The 18,721-nt window shown below is 49.9% G+C and overlaps 2 protein-coding genes across 3 annotated transcripts in view; both read left to right on the forward strand.

Annotated features, from left to right (window-relative positions):
* LOC128469151 (E3 ubiquitin-protein ligase TRIM11-like) overlaps positions 1-18,721 on the forward strand; it is a 66,397-nt gene that overhangs the window by 42,970 nt on the left and 4,706 nt on the right. The gene's annotated exons all lie outside the window — the stretch shown is intronic.
* Positions 1,282-18,552, forward strand: VCL (vinculin). Of its 2 annotated transcripts, XM_053450987.1 has the most exons (22): positions 1,282-1,820; positions 6,448-6,518; positions 6,849-6,999; positions 7,127-7,235; positions 7,466-7,588; positions 7,695-7,855; positions 9,051-9,141; positions 9,356-9,503; positions 9,810-9,963; positions 10,196-10,371; positions 10,621-10,811; positions 10,905-11,104; positions 11,191-11,319; positions 11,410-11,559; positions 11,703-11,811; positions 11,927-12,229; positions 12,428-12,552; positions 12,631-12,816; positions 14,136-14,372; positions 16,881-17,084; positions 17,559-17,663; positions 17,905-18,552. In XM_053450987.1, the coding sequence occupies exons 1-22, from the start codon at positions 1,653-1,655 to the stop codon at positions 18,049-18,051; spliced, it is 3,438 nt and encodes a 1,145-aa protein (XP_053306962.1). In that variant the 5' UTR covers positions 1,282-1,652; the 3' UTR covers positions 18,052-18,552. The 2 variants fall into 2 exon arrangements, with proteins under 2 accessions (XP_053306962.1, XP_053306963.1); XM_053450988.1 differs by lacking the exon at positions 14,136-14,372 and having other exon boundaries at positions 1,284-1,820.

Consider the following 18,721-nt stretch of genomic DNA (forward strand, 5'->3'; position numbering starts at 1 on the left):
CCAGTCTTGGGGTGAAGGGGTCACCTGGTCTCATCTGATTGAATGATATCTGAGCGTTCCAATTGGTGCTTTTCTCCCTCCTATATCACAGCTGGAATCCCTGCTTGAACACAGGTGACTCCATTCAGACCCTGACCAGGCACGGTTTCCATAGCGACGGTCAGAAGAGCCATCCGGCTGCCGCCGTCACCTGGAAGACACTCATCAGATTAGAAGAAGGAGAAGAAGCAGTGAGTGGGGAGGAAGTGGTCGCCGACCGCGCCTCGAACGAACCTTTACCACCGTGGAGCGGCTGATGTCACCACAAACCAAGAGGTGACAAATTAGTCAGCCCTGGGGAGGAAAAAAACCAAGCAAGGTGTGATTTTCAGGAATCTGGAGTAAAAAAAAAAATATATATATATATATATATTTTTTAAATTCAAATTTGGAAAATCTATCCAGAATAACAAGTTTAAGGGACAATTTTCATAATTTTTCGTTAAAAAAATATATTTTTTGTGCTTAGTAATTTAATGCGAAAAAAATCATTTATTCAAAAAATTATTTTAAAAAGATTAATTTATGAACCCATTTCCTGCTGTTTCTATGCACATTATCGGGGCTTTTAGGGCTGTAGAACCCTGCGATCCCCTCATACCCAGCAAACATTCTGACCTCCTAGAAAAGAGGAGCATCTAGGGAGGAGAGAGGGGCATCAGGGTGGCAGAGAGGGGGCATCAAGGGAGAAAAGAGGAGCAACAAGGGAGAAAAGAGGAGGGACAAGGGAGAAAAGAGAGGGGACAAGGGAGGGAATAGGGGCATCAGGAGAGGAAAGAGGGGGGACAAGGGAGGGAAGAGGGGCACAAAGTGGGAGGCAGGACTAAGCAGGGATACTTAGCAGGTATTGACAGCTACACTAAAGTCACACTAAAAAGGCACTCCTGGCAGCGTCTGCATGCTGTCTTTGCCCCTTGTTGGGGTATTTCAGGTTACCCCCGCCAGACCACCCTCTTTCCCACATTCCTGAGACCCCCAGTGACGTCACAGTCCCAGGAATCCCTCTGATTTCCAGGCTTCGCCTTTTAAGGAGATGGCAGCTGGGTGACGTCACTAGGAGGGGACGGGGCGTGAGAAGCGGCGCTGCTGTGAGCGACGCTGCCGACGACCAATGGCAGCGCGGGATTCGAGGGCGGGGTGGGGTCGGAGGGTGGTGGCAGAAGCCGGGCGTCTGAGGGAGTGGGCGTGGTCTGGTGACGCCACCCGGCTGAGGCAGAGACAGGAGTTGGAAAGCTAAGGTGGAAAAGTCCGGAGAGGGAGGCCGGGGGCTGGAAGGCAGGGGCAACAGAGCAGAGGAACCGGGGCAACTGAGGAGAGGAACCGGGGCAACTGAGGAGAGGAACCGGGGCAACTGAGGAGAGGAACCGGGGCAACTGAGGAGAGGAACCCAGGGGCCACAGAGAAGAGGAACCCAGGGGCCACAGAGGCTCTTGTAGCAGGGAAGCAAGGGCAAGAGCAGAGAAGTGCCAGGGGCAACAGAACCCAGCAACCCAGAGCCGTGTAGTACCCCAGGAAGGGCCGGGTAATACCCCTTGCTGCAGTGAGCGTGGGGGCCGAGGGCCGCTGAGGGGCCGTAGTTTCTCCGCTGGGTGAGTGTTACGTGTGCCGCCATCATGCCGGTGTTCCACACCAAGACCATCGAGAGCATCCTGGAGCCGGTGGCCCAGCAGATCTCGCACCTGGTCATCATGCACGAGGAGGGCGAGGTGGACGGGAAGGCCATCCCGGAGCTAACGGCCCCTGTGGCCGCCGTGCAGGCGGCCGTCAGCAACCTGGTGCGGGTAAGTGAGCCGGGGGGGACTTTTGGGGGACTTTAAATCCGTTATGAACCTGCCTGGCATGAGGAAAAAAAAAATAAGGAAATTTACGCCAAATTATGAAATTTCGCGTTTTGCCGGGAATTTACCGAAATTTGTGTTAACGGCGACAAAGTACGGTCCGTTCTGCCGTTAACGGCGCACCCAATATTACAGGCGCACCTGCCGCTGTTTCGAGTGAGGATCTTGTTTTTAGTTGTTTTTTTTTATTAAAAATTTTTTAATTTTCTAATTTCAGTACAAAATTTCTAAAAAAAACAAAATAAAAAAAAAAACTCCCAAGACAAAAAAAAATACAAATTCTTTAAACCCAAATATACCCCGTCCGTGGCATCTGGGGACTGGATGTCACCCCGTCCGTCAAACGGTGACATTTAACTCGTGTGGCTCGGTGGAGGACGTCGGGGAATTTCCTGCCTCCAGCGACAGCTTCAGAATAAAATAAATAAATAAAATTTAAAAAAATTCACCGAAAAATTAGTATTTTTTTTTTTACACCAAGTATAACCCATACGTGACATCTGTGCGTTGGATGTCATCGAACCAGAAGTGTTAAAATTTAGAATTAATAAATATTTTTTTTTTTTTTTTTTCTTCTTTTTTGTAAGCTACAAAAAAAAAAAAAAAAAAAAAAACCTGGGATAAATTCAGTTGATTACAGTCCCGGAAGCCCTGAAAAAAAAAATGTCTCGGGCATTTTTTAGGCTCATTAGCCAAATTTCTTGGTTGAGGCCGGCCGATTATTTGGGGGAAATCCAGAATCCCGCTGATATTTTGGAGCGAGGAGCTCAGCTGTTGCCCCATAACCCCCCCCAGGGATCTCTTACCAGTTGCATTCCAAGTGCCAGGGGGGGCAAGTTTACCGGGGGGGGGCAGTTACGTTAGCCCACGTTGTGGGGGGGTAAATTTTGGCCGGAAGCTGAGCTGTCGAGAGGCCGGCGGATGAATTTCACCCCGACGGAGATAATTAAATATAGAATTAATCTGCGTTCTATTCTTGGCGCGCGCCGCGGCCCCTCTTTTCCCGATAAATACTTCCCTTTTTACTTTACGTGGGGTTGCCCATTTTTTTTTTAAAAAAAAAATTGGGTTTTCATTAGAGATTTTTCCATTAACTGTTTGAAAATTTATTATCATTTTTGAGCTACGACTTTTTTTTTTTGTTTGTTTTTTTTTGTCGTGTTGACAACTTCCAGGCGCATCGAATTTAAAATTATTATTTTACATTTTTTATTATTTATATGAAACAAAGAAATGTGCAATTTATTATTTAGCAAAAAAAACAACTTAAAAAAATGGCGCTTTAAACCCCATACTACCCCCACCCTACCCCCACCCCCAAACAGGTCCCCTTGCGTTTTGGCTCCTGTCACCTTCTAAAAGTGGCCACGGAGGGCGGCCATAGACTGTCTGGAGACTGGGGGGGGGGCAGCTGGGGGGGCAGGTGTCAATTGCCTGTTAACCTCTTCCTCACCAGGACATGAACATATTCAAACATGGAGTAGGCGACCTGGGGAAAAAAGAGGAATTTGGGGCCAAGGGGGAGACGTTGCCATGGAAACGTCAGGGTTCGCTCCGGAATCGAGTAGAAACCTGATGACCGCGGTCCATGCTGCGGATCAGAGCGCTTGGGGTCGTTTCAGAGGCGAAGTGTACCGCTGGAAGGACGTTTTACTCTCCACTGGGAGAGTAGTGGATGGGTGGAGCCGCGTCCCAGCAGAAGTGGTACAGGGTAATACAGTGCCGCGGGATAGGCGTACGGCTTCTGAGTCTAAGGCGAGACCGACGACTGATTAAGGTTTGAGTCTTTACAGTCTAGACGGGGGGCCGATGTGCCGGCAGGCTCTGTGTTTTGGGGGGGTGGCGGTGAGAGTGGTCCTGGACGGCAGCCAGCGTGGCTGGTAAACACAGCTGTGCCTCGGACTTCCCGCCGCGAGGAAACCCCAGTGATTCCCAGTAAGGGGGCCGGCGCCAGTACTGGGGTCACTAGTCCCGCCGGGGGGTCCGCTCCTCGGGCCGGGAATTTTTTTTTAAACATTTGCCACCAAAACTTTTATTTTATTATTTCTTTTTTTACAATATTTCTATTATTTTTTTGCTCCATTCCCATAAAATTTCTTTTTTTTTTTTCTTTCTCAATATCACAAGCTTCCGGCGACTGCAACTCCCATGATTGCCAGCCAGCATCTGACAAACCTCAATACCTATTGGGGAAAGTGCCCTGACATTCCTGCCATCAAAAAAACAAAAATTCTAAAAATACTGTTTGTTTTTTTTTCTAAATTTTCAATATTTTTTCTTTTATTTATTATTTCCTTTACATTTTTTGTGCCCCCCCCCTTGCGAATGTGCGGATGGATTCTGCCGGATCATTAGCTCCCTCGCTTTTTTTGGGGGAGGGTAAAATAAAAAAAAGATAAAATAAAAAACAAATAATAAAATAATTTTAATAAACTATATTTGACGAGAAATAATAAAATAATTTAAAAAGATTTCATTAAAAAAAATAAAAATAGAATAAAATAAAAATTCCATGGGGGTGGAACTGTAGGCGGGGCCAGTGGTCACATGTTGGGGAAACCGACGGCCCCGACGCGTTTCTCCTTTGTAATTAATATGAGAAAGTCAGATTTTTAGTTCCGACGACGCTTGTATTTTAGTAAATTTTCCTTCTTTGTTTTATTTATCATAAATGTTTATATTTTGACCCGTTCTCGCGGCGTCGGGGTTTTACGTTGCGGAACGCGCCGGCGCTCTCCCCGCGGACCGTATTGCGTTACCGAGGCTCCTCCTCCAGGGGGTGTAGACCGCTCTTTAAATACCCCGCTGTGAGAACGCTGTGTAACTTAATAGTGTGGCTGGGTGGTCCGGGGTCATTTAACTCGGAAGGAAGGGGGGGCGCAGGCAAAAGGTCGTACCAATTTAGGTCAGGGACAGGGGGGGTGCTGTGTGTCCTGTGAGCCGGTATCTCTGCCACCCACACCGTGCTCTGCTTCCTCCAAGATACGTTCCAACCACCAGCCGACTCCCCCTGGGGCCGGGCATCCTACCCATGGGCCGAACATAGAACCCGCCAGCAGATCGGCCCCTTCCGGCCCCCGTCTAGTCTCCCCGTTTCTCCCGCTGTAAAGACTCAGACCTTAGTCAGTCGTTGGTCTCGTCTTAGATTCAGGAGCCATATGTCTATCCAATGCATGTTTAATACCCTCTACCACCTCTGCTGGGAGGCTGTTCTACTTACCCACCAAATTCTCAAACAGCTTCGTAAATTAAACTGGACCCTTTCAGGCAGCGGCCGGCGATGCTACGATCCGTAACCCGGCGATGAGTGACAGGAATATATATATATATATGGAGGCGAGAGGGACTGGCCGAGCTGCACAGGGACACTTGGCATCTGGTAGCGTGCAGACGCAGGGGAGGGGGGAATTCTTCTCATTCTTTTTCTTGGTTGCGACACAAACCCTCGATGTTGTAAATAACGTCTTCCCGCGGCTGTTGAGACATCGTGGCCCCTGGAGGAGGCTGTCGGTTGCCGCGTCGGTTGCCGCGTGAAGCAGATTGTATTTCTAATGTCTCACCCGCGGCTAATTCCCCCCCTCCCGACCATTATTTTATTGTTAATTGAAACGTTAATATTTATATGTATATATACGTATAGTTTTTGCCGGGAACACTTAATTGTCGGGTGATACAGAGGTGGTTGCCATAGAAACTGAAAAGGCTTCTTAAAAGTTTGTGGTGTAGTTAAATTTTTTCCGCCCCTTCTCGTTTCCCGCGTGCCGATGTTGGGCTGGATTTTTACTTTGCCTGACTTGGCAAGCAGCGCAGCAATGGAGGCGTTACCATGGTAACTGCCCCACACTTTCTTGAGGCTTCACGCCCCCCCCCCCCTTTTTTCTTGTTGTCCGCGTGCCGGATGATGCAGTCGGAAAGTTTGGGTAATTCTTCCCTGGGGTCAATGAAAATGACATCATCGCTTCCTGCCCCCCCGCGTCGATAGGGGAGTCATTGTTCAGCCCCTGTAAGCGCTCGGGGCCACTGCTTCATTGACCCTTTTATTACCGGGCCCCCGCCTTCCGGCGCTTCTGAATAACCCTCTGTTTGGGGGCAATTAGCGAGTTCTAAAACTGGGGCAGAAACCCTCCATTCGTTGCTATGGCGACTGCTTCAGTTCTACCCCTTTGCACCCGAATCCCTATTAACTACAGTTTGATAAATAATCTGTGCCAAGCCCTTGGCTGTGAGGGAGAAGCTGCAGCTCCACTGCTGCATCGGTTTTATCTCATCCAGATGCCTCTTCAAATCCCCTCACTGTATTAGCCTCTACCACGTCTGCTGGGAGGCCCTTCCACCTATCTACCACTCCCTCCAGCTTCCCAGTATGAGTCAGCTGGCCCATCCGGACAGCTGCTTTTACCCCCTTTCGGTCTCTGGAGGGTCTGGCTCTGGTCTAGCGATGACGAGGCCCCGGGTGACGAGCCAGGAGGTAGCTCCCAGCCGAAGGTGGCCACGTTAACCCCCGCCGTAGCCGGGCACTGACGCCGTGCCGTGAACCCTGACACCCGAAACCCGCTCGTTTCTTTTTTAGGTTGGGAAGGAGACGGTTCAAACCACCGAGGACCAGATCATGAAGCGTGACATGCCACCCGCTTTTATCAAGTAAGTCCCGACGTATCCTGCGCTGGTTTCTTTGGCTCCGACTAAAATTTTCAAAAATAAATAAAAAATATATATTTTTGTAGGAGATGGTTTATTTATTTATTTTTATTTTTTTAAGTATAAATTTGGGATTGCGATGCCCTTCAGCATTTTTTTTTGTTATTATTATTATTATTTTTATTATTATTTTTTTTCAATTTAATAAAAACAAACCAAAAAGGCAGCCGCCTAGAAATCATTATTTGTGATACTGGGGGGGGGGGTCCAAGGCTGATCCTTCTTTTATGTGGTTGCCCTCTTTGGTTAACTCTTCTCGCTCTCTTACCCCAGAGTAGAAAACGCCTGCACCAAGCTTGTCCAAGCGGCTCAGATGTTGCATGCCGATCCGTACTCCGTCCCGGCCCGCGATTACCTGATCGACGGCTCGCGAGGGATACTTTCCGGGACCTCCGACCTGCTCCTGACCTTTGACGAAGCCGAGGTAGGTCGTTTATAAGCTGTTCGGGTGCGGGGAGGATCTTTGGGATACCCGTCTTGTCTCATCCTGTTCTGGGGTCGGACCACCAGACACCCCCAGGCCCCCCAAAAAATCATCTTTCTTTCCTTAGGTGAGAAAAATCATCCGCGTTTGCAAAGGAATCTTGGAATACCTGACGGTGGCAGAAGTTGTGGAGAGCATGGAGGACCTCGTGACCTACACCAAAAACCTTGGTCCCGGTATGCGATTTCCTCAGTCACCTGATCGCGTGGTGTCTGGGGGGGGGGGCGGCGGCGTCCTCTTTCTCAAATAGTAGAGCTGAGTAATAGCCTGAGACCCCCCCATGACAAAGTGCGATGGCAATATGGCGGCTACAGAAGCTGGATCTCTTGGATCTCAGAGTCTGATCTCCTCAGTGTGGGGTGACCTCGAGTCTGCGCAGGCGGTAATGTGAGTCTTCTTGCCGCAGGAATGACCAAGATGGCCAAGATGATCGATGAACGCCAGCAGGAGCTAACCCACCAGGAGCACCGCGTCATGCTTGTGAACTCCATGAACATGGTCAAAGACCTCCTCCCTGTCCTGATATCCGGTGAGGAGGCTTTAGATAACGCATGCGTCCTTCTGGTTCCATGCGGTATGGAATCGTCACGCTGTTGCTCATGCGTCCCTCCGCTTGGTCGTTTCCCCTCTTCTAGCCATGAAGATCTTTGTGACCACCAAGAACTCCCGCAGCCAGGGCATCGAGGAGGCCCTCAAGAACCGCAACTTCACAGTGGAGAAGATGAGCGCGGAGATAAACGAGATTATCCGAGTGCTGCAACTCACGTCCTGGGACGAAGACGCCTGGGCTAGCAAGGTAAGTTGGGGGGGGGGTAACGCTAAGAAAAAAAACTGGGATTTTGGGGCAAACCACATCAAGAAAAGGTAATGGCGGCATTGGGTTTCTCAGCGGGAGGAACGGTGCGGGTTACAAGGTTTTGGGGGAAGCTTTGGGTCTTCGTTGCTGTTACAGAGCTGATCTCTTTGTGTCCTTCGTTTCATCCTCTGCTTTCTCTTTCTGTTTTTATTTCCCCCCCCCAATCCCGTCTTTATTTTTATGTTGCGCCGTGTAGAAGGTAAGCCGTACAGGAGCCGCATGTCCCCGTAACCGTAGAATGCAGTGTTTTCGCTACCGCTTGATCTTGTGTTTTGATTGGATGTGCCCGTCGGGACTCCACATGCTTACCGAAGACCTGGGGCGGTTTCGGGGTCTTCTGCTAGAGGCGAGGGGCAACCGTCGGACACCTAGAGAGACCTGAAGGGGGCAGATCTTGGGCTGCTCGTGTAGACTAAACAACCTTAGATATTGAGTGTGAGATGTGACCCCCAGCCTGCTTGTGGGGTATCCAGAAAAGCCCCCATAAGGCACATTGACCCCCTTTCTGCAGACAGAGCCCCCCTTCTTTACTGGCTATATGGGGACTCTACGCCCCCCCCCCGAAAGCTTAATAAACCCTCTTTGCAGGTTTGAGGAAGCTTGTTCTGAAATGATGGTCATGAAGTTTGTCCTCCTAACCGCTGCGTTTAGTTTCTTTTGTGTAATCAAAGTTTTGGGATTTGGTTTGTTTTAAAGATTTTGGTGATTTTTTATTTTCATTTTATTTATTTATTTTAGTTTTATTTATTTTTTTTGCATGGGAAGTGTTCCTTGGTGGTGTGTGAGATGCCTTCTCGGCTGGTGTGGTTTGGTTGAAGGGTTACCCCTACCCAAGTATAAACGGCAGGTGTGCGTGACGTGCCGGTAACATGGCCGCCTTGTTGTTCGGAGACTGTCCCGCTGGATTGCACGCCGCGTCTCGCTCCGAGGCTGTTGACCTCACAAATGACGATGATCTCTTTAGAAACCTTGTCCGTGAGAGCTAAAAATGACACTTTTTATCCAAATTCTACAATTATTTCCGATAATGGCCGGGTTTTCAGTAAAGCCCGTTTAGCGGTGGCTTCCGGCAGCAGCGCTTTATATCTTGGGCGACGGAGAACTCACAGGGGGTCTGCTTTTATTTCCCGCGCAGGATACGGAGGCCATGAAGAGAGCGCTGGCCCTGATTGACTCAAAGCTGAACCAGGCCAAAGGTTGGCTGCGTGATCCCAACGCTCCTCCAGGTAGCGGTTTTACCCCGGGAACGGCTCTTCCTCTGGGCCGATAGTAAACTCGTCACATTCATTAAGACTGTTACATTTAAGGTTATTGCGTTACTGATGAGCGGGGGCCGCGTTATATGGGTCCTGCTGGGTCCGGTCTTCTAAACGTGAAGGTCCCGGTCGGAAGGATCCCCGCTTGCTCATTGGTTTCCCATGTGCCTCCCCGCCTGCGCAGGTGATGCCGGTGAACAAGCCGTGCGGCAGATACTGGACGAAGCTGGGAAGGTCGGAGAGCTGTGTGCCGGGAAGGAGCGGAGAGATATCTTGGGCACCTGCCAGACCTTGGGCCAGATGACCGACCAGGTGTCTGAGCTAAGAGCGAGGTAACGATGACATCATGCCTTTGAGTCCAGAAACAGACCTTGCCGTTGGGCATGGAGAAGAGTTTGCGGAACCATAAGCCGAGATACATGCGCGACTACATTCCGGCCGCAGCTCGGTTGCCCATGGGTTGGCCATGGCTGACTGAGAAGGCCTGCAGTTAAGGGGAAAACATACCTTTGGGATGGTGGTGCAAACCCATCATGGTGCCCCAGTCAACATATCGTTTCGTATCTGTAACTCTTCTCTGTGGAACACTTTAGTTCGCATCCCTGGTTAATGGAGGCTTGTTTTCCTCTCCTCCTTAGGGGCCAGGGCGCCACACCTGTAGCCATGCAGAAAGCTCAGCAAGTATCCCAGGGATTGGACGTCTTGACATCCAAGGTGGGGAACGCTGCCCGCAAACTGGAGGCCCTGACAAACTCCAAGCAGGCCATTGGCAAGAGGGCTGATGCCGCCCAGGTGAGGACATCGCGTTGGCCCTGGTGACGGCCAGTTGGCTATTTTACCTTTTTTTTACTATTTTTTACTTTAAATTAATATTTTTATATTTTACTATTTTACGGTCTCCAGGCTTTGTTACCTTTGCTTTTCACCGTAGTTCTTGTTATTTTGACGCGGATGCTGCTGTTTAGAGAATACAATGAGTAGCGTGAATTATTTCTTTGACGTGTCTCCCCGCTCTCCCATGCAGAGCTGGCTCGCAGATCCCAACGGGGGACCGGAGGGAGAGGAAAATATCCGAGCCCTGCTTGCGGAGGCCCAGAAGATTGCAGAGCTCTGCGAGGATCCCAAAGACCGAGACGACATCCTGCGCTCCCTGGGAGAGGTCGCCGCTCTCACCGCTAAGCTCACCGACCTCCGCCGGCAGTATGTACAGTGACTGGGGCCCGGGGGGAGGTGGTCTGGGGATGTAGACAGGGTAGAACTGAGGAGGAATGGAAAACAAGAGGACATAATGGTTCTTGTTGGGGGTAATGGCAGTTGAGGACTGGCTTATAAGAGCAGACACACCACCTCCATTTATGCCAGTCCTAAAGCATCCACTCGGTAGAAATGAGCGAGTAATGCTTGCATGCGTTAATGCCACGCGTACAAATTACCCTACTTTCCCCACAGGGGCAAAGGAGACACCCCAGAGGCCCGTGCATTGGCCAAGCAGATTGCCACTTCGCTGCAGAACCTACAGACCAAGGTGAACCGCGCCGTGGCGAACAGTCGCCCGGTGAAGGCGGCTGTCAACATGGAGGGAAAGGTGGAGCAGGCCCAGCGCTGGATCGATAACCCAACCATGGACGATAGGGGAGTCGGTATGAGAACACTGAACGGGCTCGGGCTTCACAACCAGCATAAAGGTCTGGGCAGGGTTCCTGGATTCACACGGACCTCTGTCTCCTGAACAGGCCAGGCTGCGATCCGTGCGATGGTGGCCGAGGGGCGCCGTCTGGCCAACTCCATGATGGGACCGTTTCGCCAGGACATGATGGCCAAGTGTGACCGGGTAGAACAGCTGGCCGGGCAGCTGGCAGAACTGGCTGCGAGGGGAGAAGGAGACTCTCCTCAAGCTCAAGCCGTGGCAGCTCAGCTCCAGGAGGCTCTGAAGGTATCTGGGTTATGGCCATAGATATTCACCTGTATCGAAGCAGGAATTTCAGAATAACAAGTCCATTATTTCCCCTCCAATGACAGGACCTGAAGGGAAAAATGCAGGAAGCGATGACACAGGAAGTCTCTGACATCTTCAGCGACACCACCACTCCAATCAAACTGCTTGCCGTAGCGGCAACATCTCCTCCCGACGCTCCCAACAGGGAAGAGGTGTGCTCACCTTCCTGCGATCGCCTTCCGTTAATACTTCTATAATAACGGGGCGGTGTAACCTTTTATTCTTGTTTTACCTCGACGCAGGTCTTCGACGAGAGGGCTGCAAACTTTGAGAACCACGCTGCTCGACTTGGAGCCACCGCCGACAAGGCCGCCGCCGTGGGGTCAGCTAATAAAGCCACCGTGGAGGCAATCCAAGCCACCGTGAAGTCGGCCAGGGAGCTGACGCCCCAGGTTAGTCTTTGGGAAAGAAGAACGTTTTGAGGGAGGGAGGAAACTCGGTGTACCTAAAGCAATGTATAGGTTCTACTCCGAATGAAAAAGAATATGGCGGCAATGCCAGATTCCACCACATAACCAAGCCTGGTCCGTTGCAGGTGATCTCGGCGGCGCGCATTCTGCTCCGAAATCCCGGGAATCAGGCTGCCTACGAGCACTTTGAAACCATGAAAAACCAGTGGATTGACAACGTGGAGAAGATGACGGGTACGTTTGGAAAACCTTTTGGAAATTTGTAGGACATCATCAGAAGCCTACATGGGTTGTAGTTTCATGTATTTTTTGTTTTTTTATATTTCTCCAACTTTTTCTCCAAACCAAGGCTTGGTGGATGAAGCCATTGACACCAGGTCCCTGTTGGATGCCTCTGAAGAAGCCATCAAGAAGGACATCGATAAGTGTAAGGTGGCTATGGCCAACATGCAGCCTCAGATGCTCGTTGCTGGGGCCACAAGCATTGCCCGTAGGGCCAACCGCATCCTGCTGGTGGCCAAACGGGAGGTGGAGAACTCTGAAGACCCTAAATTCCGCGAGGCGGTGAAGACGGCTTCGGATGAGTTGAGTAAGACCATCTCCCCCATGGTGATGGAGGCCAAATCGGTTGCTGGAAACATCTCAAACCCTGGTAAGAACCCAACCTTGTTAACAAAAGCAGAACTCGACAATGAGAAGAGCAATAATAGTAATATCTGTCTTGCAACAACAAAAAACTGATGCAGACAGAACTCTTTGTGTAATGGAGTTCCGTAGAAGGAATAGTCCCGATTTAGAGGAGATGTCCGCGTGTGCCTGCGGTTTTTATCTTTCTGCGTTCTTTCTTCAGCTCTCCAGAAAGGTTTCCTGGACTCTGGATACAAAATTCTGTCTGCTGTGGCAAAGGTCAGGGAGGCATTTCAGCCACCGGAACCAGATTTTCCTCCACCACCTCCCGACTTGGAGCAGTTGCGGGTAATTGTTTAACTTTCATTGGACGGCCCCCGCTCCCAAAGTCCTTCTCGTCTCACGCGGTGCTTGCTTCTCCCGCAGCTGTCCGACGAAGCCGCTCCTCCGAAACCCCCGCTCCCCGAAGGAGAAGTTCCACCTCCAAGGCCACCGCCGCCCGAGGAAAAGGACGAGGAGTTTCCCGAGCTGAAAGTGGGCGAGGCGGTCAACCAGCCGATTATGGTGGCCGCAAGACAACTTCACGACGAGGCCCGCAAGTGGTCCAGCAAGGTAACCCAACCTGGGATAACATAACCCGCTGAGGGAAACAGGAAGGGTTATATCAGTACGTAGAGGAGGGCATGTTTAACCGCTTTGGAATATTAACCCACTAATTAAAAACAGGCACACAGAGCTAAAAGGGCCGACATCTCTTGTGACATGATTGAGTTGGCTTCTAGGAGAAGCTCCTGACACGGGTTGGGGAAGGAGAGGGAAGCTGCAGATAGACACCACTGCCCTTTGGTTTCTCAGCTGTGATATCTTTGCCTTGGGTTCTATTTACAATAATTATAACTTGATTTCTTATTTGCCGTAATGACACCCGAGCTGCCTCGGTTTCCCGGCTGTCCGGGGCATCGTCCCGCGGGCATGATTCACACGCGTAAGTTGGCCTGGGTGGCGTTTACATCCGGAGGAAAAGAATGGAGAGCGGTTAGGAAACCACAGACGCTAATGTACGCCGGCCATTGTGACTGTGGAATTGGGGGGTTCTAGTAGACAAGGTCAGGGATGGAAATTTTCGGTAGACGTTATGGTGATAATCCATCCAACACGTAGAACAGGTGCTTTTTGCATTGAAGCCACCAAATTGTAAGACCAATTGTTTTGAAGACCAGACAATTATACCGTATTTGCTTGAATATAAGACAAGTTTTTTTTTCAGAGCAAATACATCTTATATTCGAGGTCGTCTTATAATCACACCTGAAATAGAGGTCTGACTGCAAGACTAAAATCCAGATCCCCCGCAGCGCTGCAGGAGACCTGGATCCTCCTCTCTGGCAGCCGGTGAACGCCTGCGCAATGCACACAGGCAACCTCCGCTGCTGCCCAGCACTTCCGCCTGGGGCCCGCATTACATGACTTTCCGGGGCTCCATCATAGAAGCCCTGGCGGAAGTGCCGGCCAGCAGCAGAGGTTGTCTACACGCAGGGAGTGTGTGTGTGTGTGGGGGGGGTTTCAGAGTGGCAAATAGGGGGGTATAAGGTATATATGGGGGCAGAGTGGCATATAGTGGGGTATAAGACATATCTAGGGGGCAAAGTCGCAAGCCTGGGGGCAGATGTGCATAACTGGGGGGCAGGTTGACAAGTAAAAGGAAATAAAACCAAGGTTTCTTCCTAAATTAACATTCAAAATTTGGGGGCCGTCTCATAATCGAGCAAATACGGTAAATATCGCATTCTGAAAAGGTCTTCCAAGTGTTCCTCAATCCTTATGTGGCTTGGCTTCTGGTGCCGCCAGCCCCTTTACCCTCCCTTCCTGCCTCTGCTTCTTATACTAACTCTGTCCCCCTTATTTCTTTACCTTCACCCCTCCCTCCCCAGTCGCCCGGAAGCCCCGCTCCTGCTACCCCGCAGCAGGGTAGAGAGTCCGTTGTGTCGGAGGTAGAGCAGGAGCGTGAGGAAGAGGAGGAGGTGTCAGTGGAAGCCGCCCTCTCCTCTGACATGGAAGATGATTATGAGCCAGAGCTGCTCTTAGTGCCCGAGGGGCAGCCTGTAAACCAGCCAATGCTGGCCGCCGCTCAGGCTCTGCATCGGGAGGCTACCAAATGGTCCAGTAAGGTACTCTACGGTTACCAAATCTGCATCCTCCACCGTGCCATGTGCATCCCACCCTCCATCCATGACACGGTTTGCGCCTCCCCTCGGGCTGCGACGTTCTCGCTGAGTGCCCTGTGTGTACTTGTGCCGGCTTGAATGGCTTCAACAGTCTGCGGGAATCCGCTTGCGTGTGTTCTGTGTGAAACGTTTTTGGGGTTAGTGGTCCCGTGTCTCTTTTTTTGGAAGACCCCCCAAGAATGGTATCCCCATACACTTCCAAAGTAGTAATATACCCCCCCACTGGGTTTTCAGTGCCACGTAGACTGGGTGAACCACTGTTATCATCAAGGGGCCTGCATAATACGGTCACTGAAGGTTTTAAGGCCTCCCCTCAGCCTTGAATGGTTAGTAGTACCTCGATCTCCATTAACTAAATCAATAAGTATATGCGTAGTAAGTCTTCTTGCTCTCTGCAGAGATGTGTTGGTTAAGTTGGAAGTGTATGGTCATACTTTGGATTACTTGCTGGTGATTTTTACCAGTTGTGACCAGATTATCAAATTAGGAGATTTACATCCAGCGCCCTCAACCAGGCGTTGGCAGAGGTGGCATTGATCCAACACCATCTGGAGGACAGCCAGTTTCCCGAACCGCCATCCGACAAAGTAGTGGTTCTGTAGCCCAATAGAGAAAGGCAAGCCTTGGAGCCCCCCCCGCTGTCCATGTTGTCTCACATGTTGTAGATTTTGTTGGCTTCCACCGAGAACAAAAAAAGCATGGCTTGGAATGGCGGTGTTCATGAAGAACATGAGTCTTGTCTGTCAGAGTGGATGAAGTCCAAAGTGTTGTTGCCCTCCAAAAAAAAAACAAAAAAACAAAGCAAAATATTTTTGCCCCTGATGTCCAGTCCTCAATGCTTGTGGGTTCCTGCTGCACTGAGAACCTGATAAGCCTCGTTGATGGTGGAGAACTGGAGATGAAGGTATTGAGAAGCTGTAGAACCATCTTTAAGAACACTACCTCCATACAAATCACATCCCAAAAATGGGTGTGGGGAGCCACTGTGGTCAAAATAGATTGATCCAGGCACTTCATATATACCCTTAGCAAGCAAGTTCCGTCACGTTTAATGGAAAGATACCCAGGTATCTCATGGGCCTTACCTCCTGTGAGATGCAGAATAAGCAGTCGTCCTTGTGAAGTTCTGGAACATAAAATGGGTCTCATGCACGTCAATCAGACATGGGAAATAAGATTGCACTTTGTAACTTAGCGACCTCACCATGAGGTTCCCACATGCAGATTTAGCCGCTAGCTAATTTGCATATATATCCGTAGGGTGACCCACCACATAGTGCTAAAGCCCCCCATCTGCTCGGTTGACCTTTGAAGATGCTTCTGCAAAAGTTGGTTGGTGATGGGAACTTCTGCCCGTCTCTCCTGCTGTAAAGACCCAAAGCTTTAAGCAGTCCTTGGTCGTGGATTTAGTCATATGCCTTATCCCATGCATGTGTAAATCCTCTCGCTGTATTAGCCTCTATGACTTCTGCTGGGAGGGTGTTCCTCTTATCCACCACCCCCTTAGTAAAAACAAACCCCCCATTCCATCTCAGCCTCTTACCCTCTAGTGTTAGAGCATAATCTCTTATAACATTTCTCCTCCTCTGTAATAAATGTCCCTCCTATCCTTTAACTGCTTTTATGTATTATAATGTGTCTATCCCATCCCCCTCTCTCTCGTGTCTTCCGTAGTTATTCTCATATTAATATGTTCATATTATGCCATGCCTGGAGCCTTCCGTGATCTCTGTTTATCAAGCCCCCGGCATTCATCCACCTGTTTAAAATATATAAATGATACTAACGATGGCCACCGGTGCATGACCTGTCATTGCTGTGTTCGGTACTAACCCACAGCTTGCGAGCGGCAGCGCGGCGTCTGGCCGCACGCTGGACGACCTAGCCCTTTGTGTCGTGTCTTGCGGTGCTGACTGTTGTGACTTGTTTTCATGTCTGAACGTGAAGCCTGTCTTGCCGTCCGTCTGCAGGGCTTTGAAAGAATAAGTGGGACTGAAGGGAGCTTAAATGTGTTGATGTCAGTCATACCGATCCCTGCAACCCAACCCTGCAAGTCTGACACCAGCTTCACTTTTTTGCTGTTTTGACTCTTGTATGTCCCTGAGCTACGTGGCAGTGTCTCCGGAGACAGACCTGCATATATCTAACTGTTCTCAGCTGTCTAAGTATGTCTAAGGTTCGTCCTGATCGAGAATGTGAGCTCCATGATGGTGTGACCCCGAATGTACCATTTACACAAAGAAACCGAAACAAAGTCGCCTTATCGTGGAGAGCGCTTTTTCTTATATACTGGATTATGTGCAGTCTCTAATTACCTCTCCTAAAAGCAGAGAGAGAGAGAGGCACAGAAAGTTTTTGGGGGCTTTTTTGCAAATATAACGCTAGTGACCGCAGAATAACGCTCCCCAAAATCCCAGAAAGGAGTTGGTCATTGTGTGTTGTGACCTGCAGGGTAATGACATCATCGCAGCTGCCAAGCGCATGGCGCTTCTGATGGCAGAGATGTCGAAGTTGGTGAGAGGAGGCAGCGGGAACAAGCGAGCCCTGATCCAATGTGCGAAGGACATCGCCAAAGCCTCCGACGAGGTCACTCGGCTGGCCAAGGAGGTGGCCAAGCAATGCACAGACAAGAGGATCCGAACTAATCTTCTGCAGGTAACAAACTTTGGCTGGGAGTGTGGGGGGTTATATGATGTCATCAAAAAGAAGAACCTCACTGTTAAAAATGTCCTGTTTATCTGATTAAAAATACATTTTCAAAGATACTGCTTGAGTGCTTGCTCTGTTATCTGAGCCCCAATCTACTAGACAAACACCCCTGACTCCTTATCATACTGCCTGTGGGAACAATAGAATGGCTCAGTCTTAATCACCAACAGTACTCTCCGACTAATGAAAGTCTATGGAGGAACGGACTTTGTTAGCATCGCCATAAAGCATCAGCTCAGTCTGGTGTGTGAGCAGGGAAATTCTCCCAAAATTTCACGTGACTGACAGCACGTCCTATTGCACTGATCTTTGGCCGACATAGAAAAGACGTTTTACGTCTACAGAACAGACCCCAATGCAAATTGTTTGGTGGCATTGCCCCCCCCCCCGCTGTCTCATCAGTCTCAATTTCTTGTGTAGGTATGCGAGAGAATTCCAACCATCAGCACCCAGCTTAAGATTCTCAGTACCGTCAAGGCCACCATGCTGGGACGCACCAACATCAGCGAAGAGGAGTCTGAGCAGGTGGGTGCGAGGGTTTTCTTTATCGTACAAACCGGCCTGTGGTTTGGGGTTCCATAAAACCTCAACGCGATCTTTCCTGGTTCTGCATGTCTTATGATTTGGCGAGATTAAGGTTCATGCAGACCCCTTTTAACCTACCCAGGCCATAATTGTGCTTATCTTCGCTGGCAGCCATGATAATATCCATCCTCTTTGATGGGCTTCATCTAACGTTCCGCTTGGTTGCCTTTCCTCTCCGCAGGCCACGGAAATGCTTGTCCACAACGCCCAGAACCTCATGCAGTCGGTGAAAGAGACCGTGAGGGAAGCCGAGGCTGCGTCCATCAAGATCCGAACGGATGCTGGTTTCGCCCTCCGTTGGGCCAGGAAAACCCCATGGTACCAGTAACTCCGGGGCCAGGCCTCCCCGCTGCCCTCTGTACAGCACACGCTAGTACCTTGTACCCAATAATAAGAGATGCAAGCGCTCCCAACACATTTCGGGTTTTTTTTAGACATATTGGAGATTTTTGCATCACGTTTTTCTAGCAGTATGTCGGCTCTTTCCAGCGACTGCTTCAATCCCCCCTTTTCATTATTATTATTATTATTATTAATATTTTGTTTAACAGGCTAAAGTATTAACATCTCCTTGCACCAGTAAACCTAATGATATTTCTGCCAGGCCTCGGCCTGTATCCGGTACGTCAGGCTGCGTAGCTGGCTCTGGCATACGTCACACCCCCCCACACGCACACGCATTCTGCTGCGCACTGCCTGCGAGTATCGTTATCCGAGCGGGCCTCACTTTATACGTATGAAACACTAAAACCGAATGTACTTTTGTTTACTTCTTGTATTTCTTGCCGCCTTCTTCTGGTGCTTGGTTGAGCTTTTCCGGTCTCGCGCGGTTCAGCCCTTGCGCTCTCTGAGCTGATACCAGATTTTTTTTTACACTTAAGTGTTTATGAAGTGTCCTTTTAATCATACGGTTTGACTGTATAATATTCACGTTTCCACCAACCGATTTCAAAGCCTAACATGAACGCGGCGACCCAGCCGTCCCAGACCCCAAGGTC

The sequence above is a fragment of the Spea bombifrons genome, chromosome 11 (genome assembly GCF_027358695.1).
Source record: "Spea bombifrons isolate aSpeBom1 chromosome 11, aSpeBom1.2.pri, whole genome shotgun sequence".
Classification (NCBI taxonomy): domain Eukaryota; kingdom Metazoa; phylum Chordata; class Amphibia; order Anura; family Pelobatidae; genus Spea; species Spea bombifrons.

Coding starts and splice junctions, on each gene's coding strand:
- VCL (XM_053450987.1), top strand. CDS start 1,653: ATGCCGGTGTTCCACACCAAGACCATCGAGAGCATCCTGGAGCCGGTG. Junction 7,000..7,126: donor TGACCTTTGACGAAGCCGAG/GTAGGTCGTTTA, acceptor TTCTTTCCTTAG/GTGAGAAAAATCATCCGCGT. Junction 11,812..11,926: donor CAACGTGGAGAAGATGACGG/GTACGTTTGGAA, acceptor CTCCAAACCAAG/GCTTGGTGGATGAAGCCATT.